This window comes from Triticum dicoccoides, chromosome 1B, assembly GCF_002162155.2.
Source record: "Triticum dicoccoides isolate Atlit2015 ecotype Zavitan chromosome 1B, WEW_v2.0, whole genome shotgun sequence".
Lineage (NCBI taxonomy): Eukaryota > Viridiplantae > Streptophyta > Magnoliopsida > Poales > Poaceae > Triticum > Triticum dicoccoides.
Genome location: NC_041381.1, coordinates 548876866 through 548892456, shown reverse-complemented (window position 1 = coordinate 548892456; position 15591 = coordinate 548876866). Strand labels below are relative to the sequence as shown.

At 50.8% G+C, this 15591-nt stretch overlaps 2 protein-coding genes across 2 annotated transcripts; both read right to left on the bottom strand.

Annotated features, from left to right (window-relative positions):
* Positions 1 to 471: 471 nt before the first annotated feature.
* On the bottom strand, positions 472 to 7094 carry LOC119348669 (sorting nexin 2B-like). The gene is made up of 5 exons (XM_037616639.1): positions 6010 to 7094; positions 4334 to 4543; positions 3713 to 3973; positions 894 to 980; positions 472 to 797 (listed from the first exon to the last, which is right to left on the bottom strand). Exons 1-5 carry the CDS (start codon positions 6919 to 6921, stop codon positions 717 to 719), a joined length of 1551 nt encoding a protein of 516 aa, XP_037472536.1. The 5' UTR covers positions 6922 to 7094; the 3' UTR covers positions 472 to 716.
* Positions 7095 to 9329: 2235 nt separating this feature from the next.
* Positions 9330 to 10414, bottom strand: LOC119348667 (PRA1 family protein B2-like). The gene has a single exon (XM_037616637.1). The coding sequence runs from the start codon at positions 10316 to 10318 to the stop codon at positions 9656 to 9658; it is 663 nt and encodes a 220-aa protein (XP_037472534.1). The 5' UTR covers positions 10319 to 10414; the 3' UTR covers positions 9330 to 9655.
* Between the last annotated feature and the right edge of the window lie 5177 nt (positions 10415 to 15591).

Here is a 15591-nt window from a genome sequence, read left to right as displayed (position 1 = left end):
CTTCTTGTGGTTGTGGTGATGGATAAACTCACTTAGAATTTGAATTTGTGTTGTGGCCATTTGGAGCTTCAATAATTTTTCAAATAAAACCGTATGTCGTCAGTGCTTTTCGTCTAAAATGTTTTAACTTGCGGACTTTTTTACAGGCAAAATTGTGAGATTTCGATCAAAACTAGCAAAAGAGACTTTTATTTTGGTGATAAACTCAGTTGAATTTGTGACGGTGGTAGGATTCCCATGGTTGAACACTCCTCAGCCGCATCATGTAAGCTTGGCACCCGGCCATCCACGGAAATAGAAGGGAGGAGATATCACGCAACTCCCAAACATGGCAACGGGTACGCAGAGAAGAAGAAAAGTGCATGTGTGCAACTGTGGTCTCCAAATGCACATTTGGATAAGTAAGATAGACAGCCACACGCTCGTCAGCCAGCCCAGTCAGCAGTCGGCAGCGTGTGAAAGCTGGGTTCGTTGTGTTTGCCACTGGCACGATGAAACCAAATATTACTCCTGTTTCACCTCTCTTTTTTCAGTCCATTGTCTATAACAAGACCAGGTAGCCGCAATAAATTATCGCGCTGTACAGATCTCAGGAGGAGGTTGCATCACAATGGCAAAACTGGAGAGAACAAAGGAAAGGTTGTGCCGGTGTTGAAGTCAGGGGCAAAATCCACTGCTATACTAGTACTACTGTACACCAAAGCTGCATGCCTGCATCAGTTGCTCCTGTTCGCGTATACTTTAGTTTCCTCTGCCACCTTTCCCCACATATTAGCAAAATGGTCCGAATATGAGACCTGCCAATTCATATCAAAGAGGTTATTTTTGTTCAACGACGCTGTTGCAGTTCCTGACACACATTTCATAGTCAAAATAGTGCAATATATTCATACCTGGTTTATAACAAATCCTTTCAGCATCTCAATAAGATCCCGACGCCTATCCTTGTCAAATCTTTTAATTTCAGTCATGTTATTTTCCTGCATTCAATAGAGAAGGTAAATGAAGGAAGGGCAAAATTATAATTCTTTCGGATGCAGTATGGTTCCAAAATTCAGCAACAGACACTCCCAACATTCCCAGAGGCCTACAAAAATTGATGTGCCAACTCTAAAAAAGAAATCGACATCCACCCATTTTCGAACTCAAAAAATGATGCTACAGTTTGCACCATCGTTCGCATACCCTGAAAATACATGTTGAAACTCCAAAAAAACACGCATATGTAATTGTTAGAGTACGTAATGGGCCTAATGGGCCCGTTAGTCTTAGGGTTAATTAGATATAAGGGTTGCTTGCTTAGGGGTTAAGTAAGCCTTGCTTGGGAGTCAAGTAAACCTCTCTATATAAAGAGAGGAGATGTATCAATCTAATCAAGCAAGAATTAAGAAGGAAATCCCTTCCCTCTTGCCCGGCCGTGGGCAGAAAGGCCCCCGGCCGGCCCTCTCGCGCCCTCCTTCTAGCAGCGCCATAACAATTTGGTATCAGCTAGCTTCGGTTCGATCATGTCTTCACCGCCGCCAAGCCCGTCCCTTCCGCTGCCGGTCACCTCAGGCGACCACCACGACTGTCACCCCGCTCCTGCCCGCGTCGGGATCCTCCGTCGCGCCCGCCCCCGCCGTCCTCACCCCGGAGGAGGTGTTCGGGGTGCTGCAGGACCTAACCAAGGCGGTCCAGGAGATCCACTTGTTCTTGGCCGGGTCCTACGGGCCGCCCCCGGCTACGCCGCCCATCGCCGCCCCCGCGCCGCCGTGGCTGCCGTGGCAGCCACCGCACCAGGCGGCCTTCGCCGCGCTCGCCGGGCCGCTGCAGCTGCCATCCAACGCCACCACCGCCCAGCCCTGGCTGCAATGGCAGCCGCCGCTCCTGGCGGCCTCCGCCGCGCCCGGCGCTCCGCCGCAGTAGCCGCTGCCGCTGCCCGCCGCGACACCGCAGCAGCCGCCGCAGCTGCAGCAGCCACCGCCGATCAGCTCCGCCGCCCAGTATGGGATGCCCTACGACGGGACTGCGACGACCTTGTTCCCATCAGCGCCGCCGCCATCCCAAGGCATCCACATCCAGCAGATAAAGTCCCCGCCGCCGCCGTCACCGCTTCCGTCTTGGATCGCTACCCGCCACGTGTCGGCGGCGGTGAGGCTGCAAGCTGCTGCGCGCGGCCTCCTAGCGCGTCGGCGTGTGCGGGAGATGCATGGTCTGCAGCTGCCGCTCCTCCAAGTTGCCCTTCGCTGCGCAAAGGACCTCGATCTCGTCCGCTGCGTCGGGGATCTTGGGCATGGGCATGCGGTTTCCCCCACGGGCGGCGGGCATGCTGTTTTCCTCGTGGGCAGCGACCTCAAAGTCTGCGACATCAGCAGTTGGGGGGGGCGCACCCCTCCTCGACATTCTCCATCGCAAGCCCTCCACTCTTCCCTGTGCAGTGCAGACCAACATCCATACACATGCACTCCTTCTGTCCAGGTGGTGTCCATGGGATCCAGGTGGCTGTACACGTGCACGTCCAAAATAAAGCATCACAGTCTATTTCAGATTGAGAGTAATAACACAAGCCGAGATGTAAAAGGCTTGTTTTTAGGTGTTAGGTTTGTGTTGCGTCGAGTCATGGTTATAAGTTGGTTAGGCTGCAGCTCGAGGACAAGCTGCATGTCCAGGTGGGGTGTAGTGTTAGAGTACGTAATGGGCCTAATGGGCCCGTTAGTCTTAGGGTTAATTAGATATAAGGGCCGTTTGCTTAGGGGTCAAGTAAGCCTTGCTTGGGAGTCAAGTAAACCTCTCTATATAAAGAGAGGAGATGTATCAATCTAATCAAGCAAGAATTAAGAAGGAAATCCCTTCCCTCTTGCCCGGCCGTGGGCAGAAAGGCCCCCGGCCGGCCCTCTCGCGCCCTCCTTCTAGCAGCGCCATAACAGTAATGATCCACTCCCAGGATCTTAGCACAAAGACAAAGACCACCCTTTGGGATCTCTTAAAAGCAAAGCAATATGTTATCATAGAAAACCTAGTATGCATACATAATCTACCTGATCAGCCATTTAATTTTGGGAAACTCTTACAAAATTGAAGACTTTTTTTTTGCAGCAGCAGCAGCAATAGCTCAACTAACACATTATATGCGGATTATCATGTATAGTTTCACTAGCTAGAACTCGTCCCTCCTTTGAATTTATATCCCAGCTGTAGCTATGCTTTCCTGCGGAGTGTGTCAACCAGAAAAGGTAACAGAATATACTTATGAACAAAGTTTAACTACATGTTAGCCACCAACCCACATCATGGTGACGGTAATCCTAAATTTATTCTGATTTTCAAAGACATAATATTGAAGGATAATGACTTGACTTGAACAAACTGTTTTTCTAGTTGATATTTTGTATTCACAAACATAGCAGCAATGCCTCTTATAATGTTTACAAGCTTCAAAAATATGCTACTCATGCCTAATATTATTCGATTGTGTGTGCAGCTGTCACAAGAATATCATCTTTAGGACAATTATGCTAGCACGTACTATCTTGGTCAACAGACTTGGTTGAGGACGTGCAGTTAAAGAAATTAGAAACTATAACTGTGCGCCAGTTTTCATTAATAAACCATCCAATGAGAACATTTTTCAAACTTTTATTTTCTTCTATATGATTTTCCATTTTTCCATATAACTTCATGCTCCATAAGTTTTCCAAAAGAACAATATCACTTCACAATTTTGGCAATTTACCTTAATACTTTCATATTCTCTAAGAGCTTGGTTTTTCACTCCTTCTCTTGTGCTTATTGTTTCTTTCAATCCCTCTATCTTCTGATACCTCGTCCATTCCTGCCCAATACCTCTTGATGATACAGATTCAAGTCTTCCTGCCCTAGTGTGCAAGAAAAACAGATCTGCTGACAGACTTTGCACATGTTGTAAAGCGTTTGAACGATCAGTAAATGCATGATTAACAGATATCATCATCTCCAAGTATTCATGGATAGTATCCTGCATACCCATAAATAATTCACTGTTATGATAAAATACATACGAAATTCTAAGATACGATACTCTCTCCCTGTGCCCAAATAGATGGCGTATAAATTGAGTCAAAAAAGTCAATGTCTTCTAAGTTTGACCAAACATATATACAAAATATGAAGATAAATAATACCAAATCAATATCAATATATCCACCATTAGATGTGTTTTCATATATATTTATTGAATGTTGTAGTTGTTGATAGTTTCTTCCATATATTTGGTCGAACTTAGAAATAATTAACTTCTTAACTGAATTTATACGCCACCCATTTAGGGACGGAGGGAGTATTCATGTCTATTTGAGTTTGTGGCATATGCACATACCAGCTGTTGTACAACTTCAGAATTTAATTTTGCCTGAGACCTGCTGAACTTGACAACAGAATTTGCAAAATGTTGGATAACACCAGCTCGCCTTCTCTTGGAATTACATGTTGCCTGCTCCCTTTCAAATTTTGCCAGTTTAATCAATGTCATTCCCAAATGAGCTGTAGTTGTTCGAAGATCATCCTGAGCTTTAACAAGTGATTCCGCCTATATAAAATGCAAAATTAGAAGATAACAATAGTAGTTTCCTGAACCAGAACATACCATTCCAAAAGTTTCATGAAAACTGTGAGTGCACAAGAACAGAATAGGCGTTTCAAGACTCATTCTGCAGATAACAAAAAAGGAAGTCCAGAAAGTGGAATGGAGCACATTCGTATCTATTTACCAAGAAAACTTCACATTGCACTATTTTGGAGGCAACTATTCAATATGTCATGCTATCTACTATATGTCATAAATTCCTCAAACATATAAGGTGAATACCATATGTTGCTACTTCTCTGATAAAACATCATGCATGTATGTTCACATACCATTTTATACATAAGCAAAAATATGTGGTCTGACCAGTGGCCCCAAGAGGCCTTAACCAGGTCGGTGGCAAAGGCCGGGTCTAGTAACACTGCTTCTGATAGGCCAATTTGTCAACTTCACGGAAAAGTAAACTCAGTTTTCATTCTTTCGCAAACCAGAGAATTAGATAAGTACCATCTAGATCAGAGTAACCTAGTCATTCATTAGAAAAATGAAGGTAAGATGGTCCATATAGAAATTTTATTTGGCCGCTGAAAGTATGTTCATGTTTGTTCTTTGTTGGCTGCAGCCGGTTCCTATATCAATCAAAATAAGTAAAGGCGCGAGCTGAAATGACTCAGAACAAGAGGAACCAGAAGATTTGCAGCCCTCTGCACACAAATGCCTTATTAAATATTTGAAGATGAACTGAACCGACCGAGCTCAGAACTTCCCAACAGATCACATGATCGCCCATGAATCAGTGTCAGAATTTTCTGCTATGACTACATATGTTGGCAAAACCTAAAACTATCGAATGCCGATAATAGTTAAGATAGCCAGGGTTTGATCTAAAAAAAGTTAAAATAGCCTGGGTTTGATCTAAAAAGGCTGAAATAGCCAGGGATCATAACCAACACAAAAAATTGTTGTGAAATTTGAACCACTGTTTAGCTAATTAGCTTGAGGAATTGAAAGAAACCATCTTACGAACATGAGTTAAATAATTCTAAACAGTACATAAATTTATATAAAGTGCTAATTGTGCTGCCACGCATAAGAAATAAACACAGGGCGACGTATTCCCGTCTGCGGTGGTGGTCAGAGTTGAGGTCAGGCCCCACTCCCTCTTCCTGCTCCTTCCCCTTCTCCCTCCCCCTCCCCCTTCATCTCTTGATATTCATTCATCCTCCCATCAATGGCGCTCAGATGGTCATGCACTAAGACCGTTTGGCAATTAGATTTTCCCTAGGTGATGAAAGTATGAAGCAAGTAACAGCTTCCTATAAGATTGATGTTACTTAAGTTATATGAGGCTGGCTGATCTACTTTTGAACTTTGCTATACAACCTAACTTGTTATAGTGAAGATTGTCTATGCACGATAATAATGATACTATGTCTGGGAAGCAAGGGAGATGATGGTGGCACACCCACCTGCTGAGACGTCGTGGTGAGCTGCTGCTGCAAGTCCTCGAGCCTGGACTTGTGCGACAGGAATTCTGTATCAGTCTCCTCCTCCACAGGCGGTGGCTTCGTCGCCACCAACCCATTGACGACGGTCTGCTTCAAATCCTTAAACATCCCAAACAAGTCTCTCCCAGCTTTCGCCGGGACGGTCGGGATGGCGGCATTCACCGTGGTGGTCCAGTGCCGTGGCGCCTCGCCTTGGAAGGCGGCGATGGCGCCCGGCTCGGTGAGGAACGTGCGGAGGTCAGGGCTGCGGCCGACGACGGGGTGCGCGGCGAGCCGGCGGAGGTAGCGCTGGAGCGCGGTGCAGCGCTGGCTGACGAAGTCGTGGCGCTGCATGACCTGGCCCTCGACGAGGCTCTTGTCGGGGCGGGCGGGCACGAAGAGGCCGCGGTGGGCCGCGGCGAGGCGGTCGGCGAGGGCGACGACGTCGCGGAAGCGGCGGCGCACGCGGACCTCGGCGGCACCGTCGGCGAGGCGCGTGGTGACGAGGTAGGAGAAGTAGCTCCCGGAGCCGGGGATGACGCCGGCGGCCCCGGAGACGGGCTCCGCGTGCTTCTTCGGGTCGGAGACGGTGATCCGGGAGAACTCGGGGCCCGCCTCGCCGTTCGCGGCGGCGGCCGGCGCGCGGGAGGCGGGGAGAGGCTGGGGCGCGTGGTCGTCGTCCTCCTCGTCTTCGTCGTCGTCGAGGAAGTCGTCGATGACGAAGGGCTCGTGGCGGGTGGCGGCGGCGCCGTTGGAGGAGGAGGAGGGCGGGCGGAGGAGCGGGTCGGTGGCGGCGGCGGGCGAGGAGTGGGAGGAGTCGAGGGCGAGGGTCTCGAGGTCGTCGGCGGCCGCGGAGGCGGTGGCGGACGGCGACGAGGGCTCGGCGGCCATCATGATGGCTGCGTGGGGAGGTGGGGTAGGGTTTGGGTTTGGGGGATTTAGGGGGCGAGGGCTGGACGCGATGATGGGGAGATCTGAGAGCGACGAGAGGAATCGATCGGGGCAGTGGAGGAGCGGAAGGAGTCCGGAGCCCCGAGCTGGGTGGTGGTGTCGCGTGGGTGTTCCGCCGCGGGTATGCGTATTGCGTAAGCGTAACCCAGGGGGCAGCTCGGATTATTATCGAAATTTTTTTTGCGAATAGTAGCTTAGATTATCTGGAAGAGGCCGTCAATGCCACCTGGGCCCCTTGAACATTAACAACAAAAGCGAACCAGAGAGGGACGCTCCGCTCCGGTGCTGCGTGCGTGCATCACGTGCGAGCCCCGATAACTTTCTCCGTCCCGTTCCGAGGCAACAAGATAGACCGATCCTCCAGTAGCCTTTACCAAGATTGAACTCCAGTCTAAAGACAGAGATAAGATAACGTGGTTCGATCAAATCGAACTCCCTACCAACAAAGGTACGAGAGATATAGGGACATAGCTCGATCAAACACAAAGGGGTCGAGACTTTTCTGCTTCAGGTAGACAAGATAGAGATTGGATTGTTTTGCCAAACATATGCAAGTTGCAGGCGGCACAAATGGTATAGAATTCGTCAAATGAGCACAATTTTCAGTATCATTGCATCTGTATTCTGTAGTTGGCGTGCTCATCCTGGCTACAGTCTGTATAAACAGAAACAGATATAGTACAAACACACCAACTAATTTAGCCGCTGCGGTCGTTGACCAGGCGAGGGCTGGTATGCAACCAGCACAAAAGCAAACCAGAAACATTATCAAACATGATATCTGCTCCTTCTGTAACTTAATGTAAGTCGGGTTTTTTTTTTGACAAATTGTCTTATAGTATTAAGTTGCAGATGGAGTATCAGATAAGCATATCTGCAGCCTCAGGATTGCAGCTATTCGGACTTCACTTTCACATTCCATGCTCTCCAGTATGATCAGCTCTAATGCCAAGCAAGCTTGAGTTGAGAGGTCTCAACATGGATCACATTCTACAGTCAAGAAAAGGAGCAAAGTACCTTCATTGGGCACCTGAGTATGCCAATGCTGCTGTCAAAACGATTTGTCAAGAACGACCAACCCTAACAAGCTGCACTTTATTTTCACAGTAAAACCATTCTCGGCATTTGTATTAGAAATAAACCCTTCCTGAGCCTAGAGAGGAATGGGCAAAAAAAAAAACTGCTCAAAGATTTGCAACATAGAAACTCACTACTCAGCATGCAAAACAGGCAATGTGCCTCATTCTTAGTTTGTACACTCTAAAACAAACATCCTTAGCTTATAGGAAAGCTCCGAGATACATGTTCAACAAGCAAGACACAACACCTTCACAATTATCTAGTCCAATCCAAGAGAAATAACACTACCATACATCGATCTTAAAATAACACGAAGCCATGTTCATGCTGATACTGTGATACAGCACATCATTATGGTATTCCTAGCGTCAGCTATTAACATAGTTCAACTTACAAAAATACAAAGTTTGTCACAAAGATCTATTGACTGAAACACTAGATCAGGTCAGCAATGAAATACCATTATACCAGTAACAATTGATTTCTGACAGAAATAACTATTATTTAACAACAAATGCCAGAAAATACTCAAAGATTCATCTATCAAGTATAACAAACAACAGAAGCACCAAAGGATTGAAACTCACTGCTCAGCATGCAAAACCAGGCACTGTACTGCCTTCTTAGTTTATACACTAAAAAAACATTCTTAGCTATAGGAAAACTCCGAGGTACATGTTCAACAAGCAAGACACAACACCTTTAGAACTAGGAATTCAGCATTCTTAATCAAAACGCAGATAAAGTTTAAAGCTGACTTGGCACGGATTTTATACTCCTCAAAAGCTTTGCCATATCTTGACAAAAAATTGGACTGTTCTTGAATTTCTATGTGCAATCATAGAATAAAAGTGACAGGTGATTCCTCATCAAGGGCCCTGAGACAGAAGGGCAGACCCAAGAAAGCAAAGTGCAGGATTCTAGTCTAATCCAAGAGAAATAGCACTACCACCCATCAATCTCAAAATAACATGAAGCCAAGTGCATGCTGATGCAGCACAACATTATCGTATTCCTAATGTCAGCTATTAACATAGCTCAACTTACAAAAATATGAAGTTTGTCACAAATATCTATTGACTCAAGTTACAAAAATATGAAGTTCGTCACAAATATCTGTTGACTGAAACACTACCTCAGGGCAGCATTGGAATACCATTATACCAGTAAACATTGATTTCTCAGAGAATAACTATTAAATAACAACAAATGCCAGAAAATACTCGACATTCATCTATCAAGTATCACAAACAACAAAAGGACCAAAGGAGTGTACTAGTACTATGCTTTCATTACCCTGAGAACATACCATCTACATCACTGATATAGTTAAACATCATACATTTATATAAAAGTACTCAAGTCTTGAACACTAAACTTCCATCGCAACGTGGAACTCACGAGAGAAAATGGTGCATATAGGCAAAAGTCGGCGCATCGATCAGGATCAACAATAAACCAATAGATCTGTAACTACAGAACGATGAACTGGAGAAGATACAGGGCACAGTTAAAGCAATATCAGATCCAGGGTAACTCCAGTTTAAGACGAACTTGTCGCGCCCAGGAAGCCTACCAGATCTCGTCGCCCGCCGCCTCAAACCCTAGATCCGGGTGCCCCGAGGAAGGACAGCAGCCCCTGGGCCGCGCTGTTGCCGCTGGCCGCGTCGGCGTCGTCCAGGAAGAGGTCCTCTGGCATGCGGAAGGCGCCGTGGGCGGCGACGATGGCGCCGCCGACGAGCATCCCGGAGATGATGAGCGACGCGACGGGGGTGAAGAAGAAGGCCACGATGGAGGCGACGACGAGCCCCAGCAGCGTCTCGCGGTCGGAGAAGGTGCGGCCGAAGAGCGCGACGGGCTGGTCGGAGGCGCGGAAGATGTAGAGGAAGCACCAGGCGGCGAGGACCCCCAGGAGGATGAGGAGCGAGAAGGGGTGGGCCAGGAGCGAGGCGGCCAGCGCGAAGGCGACGACGGCGGTGTAGTTGACGCGGAAGTAGGTGAGGTTGCGGCGCAGGCGCGAGGTGGCGTCGGAGAGGGAGTCCGGCCGCGAGAAGGCCGAGCGGTCGACCATCTCGGCCCACGGGCGCCGGTCGGACAGCGAGCGCCGCGCCGACTCGGAGATCCGGCTCATGAAGAGCCGGAACGCCGGCGTGGCGGTCGGCGCGTCCAGGCCGCCACCGCCGCCGGAGGCGGGCGCCGAGCCCGCGGCCGTGGGGTTGGTGACCGGGAGGAGGGGCGGCTGCGTCGGCGCGGAAGCCATGGGGGGCAGATCTCGGCGTGCTCTCCAACAATCGGGAAGGGTTTGCTGCTGAAGCGGTGGTTGCCTCTCTTGCCTGCGCCCTTCCGCTCGAGTTATTCTAGCTTGGTTTGTTCCGTAGGATGGACGACAGTGCGTCTAGGCTGTTGCGCAGGTCCACATGTCAGTGACGGACTCGTTTGGTTCGATGGACTACTTTTGTGTGCTTCGTCGGCTGAAAGAATGGGCTGTGACCAGTCTGGACTGTGGACCTGGTCCATGTGGTTGTCCACCTCTTGAGACGGGTCATTCGTTGCGGTTGCAGTTTTGTTTTTTCAAAAAAAAAAAATGTTCGTTGCAGTTTCAACCCAAGACCTTGTAACCCTAGATACCCTACATGGCTTGTATATAAGTCAAAGGGTTTAGCCCCGTAGAGGGAACATCAAGGCAATCTCATTCACCTACCCCTAAAGTTAGAACACATCTTACGATCTCGAGGTAGATCAACTATGTATTTGATACATCCCCATCAATATAAACAAGAGCGGGGCGGACTCAATAGGAGGCGTCGTGGGGGCGCCGGAGATGGCACCATCGGGGGAACGCGGGGACGAAGCAGGGACGACATGAAGGCTCAAGAACGACCCGCTCTGCTCTCGCCTGCGGTTCTTGCTCCCCTCGGGGCGTGGGGTTGCGACCGGGACCCGCCCCCGCGACGCCTCGCGCCGCTCCGGACCTGTCGGACCAGGAGGTGACTGATCCCCCTCCTGGGTCCGATGGACCCCGACTCCGACCCCGCAGGTCCTGGTCATCGCCAGGCACGCGTCTCCGCTAGCTCCACCTCCGAGCTCCCTGTGCCTTGCCCTAGGTGGGGAGTCGGTTGTGGTGACCACTCTGGTCCCCCCCCCCTCTTCACTCCCGCCTCAGACCGCGGCCTACTCCAGGAGGGGCAGATCGACCTCGTCCCCCGTGATGTCCTCCCGTCGTAGTGCTCAGATCGAGGCATCCAGGCCGGTGGGTAGCCCGGCTCTGCCTATCCCCGAGCAGGCAGAGCTTCGGGCCGCAGCCCAGAACCTTGAGCCACATACTCCGTCCATCCCTGCTACTCCCGCTACTTGTTCGTTCTCTGCTCTTGAGTCCGCTCCGCTTGGCCACCTCGCGAAGGTGGCTACGAATTCGACCATCGTGTTTCGGGGAGAGGTCACCCCCCCCCCCCGATAGTTCAGATTGAGGCAATTCGTGCGCGGGAGATCCTCGACGGGCGTCTTGCCGAGACCCGCGCACGCCTGTTGTCCGCCTCGGGTACTCCTTCTGAAGCTGCCCTGCGCATCTAGCCGTACCCGTTCACATGCCGCAGCCCTCCGCGCTCAAAGCGCGTCACGTGTCTTGGGGTCAAGCAGCCCCCCGATGGATGCGTGATGTAGTCCCTCTTCTGGAACATCCGCGGTTTCGGCCAAGACGGCCGCCGCCGCCAGTTAATAGAGTACATCCGGACCGAGCAACAGGAGGACATCCGGGCCCATGTAGACGGCTTCTACAGACCTATTCTCTGCCTCCCCTTGGGGAGGTCTTACCCTGGCGCAAGACATTTGGCCGGCCCACAGCTGTGTCTCTCCGGCTGACAACGCGGCCCTTATGGCCCCGTTCTTTGAGGCTGCAGTGTGGGCGGCTATTAAGGGTATGAACCCTTCTTCGGCCCCCGGTCCAGATGGCCTCCCAGTAAAGTTCTTCCAGACTTTCTAGGAGGTGATAAAACCGGAGGTGGTGGCCCTGTTTGAGGAATTCTTTGTAGGGTCCATTGACCTCACCAGGCTAAACTTGGGATCATCACCCTCATCCCCAAAGTAACTGGGGCCTCGGATATTCGCCAGTTTCGGCCGATTATGGTGATTAATGTCATCTTCTACATCCTCGCGAAGGGGTACGCCATTAGGGTGGCCCCCGTTGCCGATAGGATCACTGACCCCGATTAGTCGGCATTTATTCAGGGTCGTTATATCCTTGACGGAGTTCTGGTTTTCCACGAAGCTTTCCATGAGGTTCACTCCAAACACCTCAAGGCAGTCTTCCAGAAACTGGATTTCCACAAGGTGTGTGACACGGTCAGCTGGCCCTTCCTTCGGGAATGCCTGCTGCGTAAGGGCTTCAACGACAGGTGGGTCTCCCGAGTGATGCAGATGGTATCCTCAGGCCGGACCACGGTGAACATTAATGGGGAGGTTGACCCATTCTTCCCCACATTTTGTGGGGTGCGCCAGGGCGACCCTTTCTCACCGTTCCTCTTCAACATGGTTGTCGATGCTCTGGCAGCCATCTTAGCTAAAGTTGTTCGAGAACGGGGTAATTTCAAAAAAATCCTACGATCACGCAAGATATATCTAGGTGATGCATAACAACGAGAGGGGAGAGTGTGTCCACGTACCCTCGTAGACCGAAAGTGGAAGCGTTAAGTAACGCGGTTGATGTAGTCGAACGTCTTCGCGATCCAACCGATTAAGTACCAAATGCACGGGACCTTCACGACCTTCACATGTTCAGCAAGGTGACGTATGTCGGTGTCAAAACCGGCGGATCTCGGGTAGGGGGTCCCGAACTGTGCGTCTAGGCGGATGGTAACAGGAGACAAGGGACACGATGTTTTTACCCAGGTTCGGACCCTCTCGATGGAGGTAAAACCCTACTCCTACTTGATTAATATTGATGATATGGGTAGTACAAGAGTTGATCTACCACGAGATCAGAGAGGCTAAACCCTAGAAGCTAGCCTATGGTATGATTGTTGTTCGTCCTACGGACTAAAACTCTCCGGTTTATATAGACACAGGAGAGGGCTAGGGTTACACAGAGTCGGTTACAATGGGAGGAGATCTTCATATCGAATCGCCAAGCTTGCCTTCCACGCCAAGGAAAGTCCTACCCGGACACGGGACGAAGTCTTCAATCTTGTATCTTCATAGTCCGGGAGTCCGGCCAAAGGTCATAGTCCGGCCATCCGGACACCTCCTAATCCAGGACTCCCTCAGTAGCCCCTAAACCAGGCTTCAATGACGACGAGTCCGGCACGCAAATTGTCTTCGGCATTGCAAGGCGGGTTCCTCCTCCGAATATTTCATAGAAGATGTTGAACACAAGGATAGTGTCCGGCTCTGCAAAATAAGTTCCACATACCACCGTAGAGAGAATAATATCTGCACAAATCTAATCTGCTGACGTATTCCGCAGCGTGGCATCATGCCACGGCCAAGCCTTTATTCAAATCATTTTACTGTTCCACCTCAGCGCGTTTAGCGAGGCGGTTTCCTTGGCACGTCTTGTCAAAGCAGAGATCGTGTCCCCTTATTCCGGGATTCTCATCAATACGGGCGTGGGTAACCCAACCGCGCCATTAACCGCGGCGCTTGGGAGATAAGCGAGTTTTATTAGGCTGGTGGGGGCTCATAGCTTCGGCCGCCCATATAAGGGGATAAGGATCCACTCTTTCCATTTACGCCTTCTTCCTCCTTTGCTTATCCATTCCTGCGCACTCGAGCTCCAGCGCCCAAGTCCGCACTTCCCACCTCAACCTTCTCCAATCATGTCCGGAGCGGGAGGTAGATGGATGGCCTCTGCCGTCATGGAGGGGCACATCAAAAAGTTGAGGAAGGCCGGATACTTGTCTGACGACATCGCACACCGGCTTCCAGATGAGGGGCAACTCATCCCCACCCCTGGGCCCCATGAGAGGGTCGTATTTCTCCCCCATTTCCTTCGCGGACTGGGCTTTCCTCTTCACCCATTCGTCCGGGGGCTCATGTTCTACTACGGCCTGGACTTCCACGATTTGGCCCCGAACTTCATCCTCAACATATCAGCGTTCATCGTCGTATGTGAGGTCTTTCTCCGCATCCAGCCCCACTTCGGCTTATGGCTGAAGACCTTCAATGTCAAGCCGAAGGTTGTAGGCGGCCGTCAAGCGGAGTGCGGAGGTGCCATGATGGGCAAAATAGCCAACGTTACATGGCTCGAGGGCGCCTTCGTAGAGACCATCAAAGGGTGGCAGTCAGGGTGGTTCTATATCACCAAGCCGCGTGACCCCAAATGGGCAGCGGCCCCCGAATTCCAATCTGGCATCCCCACACGGCTCACATCTTGGAAAGAGACGGGCCTGTCGTGGGGTAGTCCAGAAGAGGTGACTGGACTCCAAACCTGCATCCGAGACCTGGTGAACAAGAAAGTTAAGCTTGTCAACGTAGTCCAGGTCATGCTCTTCCCCCGGATCCTCCCGTGTCAACGACGGGCCTTCAATTTGTGGGAGTTCGACCCGGCCCAGCACCAGACTTTGTCCCGGCTCTTCGACACAAAGCACGAGGACGCCTGGAAGGTGCTATTCAAGAGCTCCGAGGTCTCCCCTCCCGTCACTGAGGATCACGGATTCTGCGCCAAGCGCCAAGCCACCGAAGTAAGCTTGCTTTTAGTCCTTCATGGGACACTTGATTTTCATAGTTTGACTCTATGTAGGATCTAAACTCCTGCTCCTTTGACAGGACTGGAAGAGGACATCCGAACAGTTTAACAGTCCGGCCCCTTTGCCCGAAGGCCCAGCAGACGCATGCTTGACGAAGCTGCTGGTTCCGGCACCTCACGTGGTGCCGGAGAAGAAGGCCAAGAAGAAGGCCACAGGGACTCGAAAGAGTTCCCGACGCCTGGTGGTGTCTAATTCATCGCCTGACAACCCCGAAGCGCCCTCCGCCTCTGAAGACGAGGAGGAGGAAGAAGAAGAAGCCTCTCCCCCTCCAGCGGGGGGAGGAAAGAAAAGGAAGGCCGCCCCAACTGGGGAGGCCGGAGGGTCCAAGAAGGGGAGGACCCTTCTGCCATACTACGCCTCCGATGCCAAAGACGGCGGGGAGGAATGGCCATCCAGGGTCAAGCCCCTGGCAAAATCGTAAGTATCCGGATACCAGAATAACTTATGGCGCTCCTCTATTGTACGGTGCCTTCTGACGCCGAATTCAATCATGCAGTCCGCCCAAGGCTCAGCTCAGCGAATCGTCGAGCGACTCCCTGGATTCGTTGGATGTGAATAGCGCTTCACTTCCGACGGCCTCCTCCCCTCTCGCCACGGACGACGCCGAGGTGGAGTCCCAAAAGGGACTAAACCAGGAGGAGGTGGTCCTGGAGGCGCCGCAAGGCGACCTCCCGAACTCCAGGCCCAAAGGGGGTAAAGCCCCAGAGGGATCTAAGTCTGGCCCTGGGCCGGACACTGCTCCGAAACCTTCAGTGGTTCCAGAGTCCGGCAGGCGGCGCCTTCGCAAGAAGGG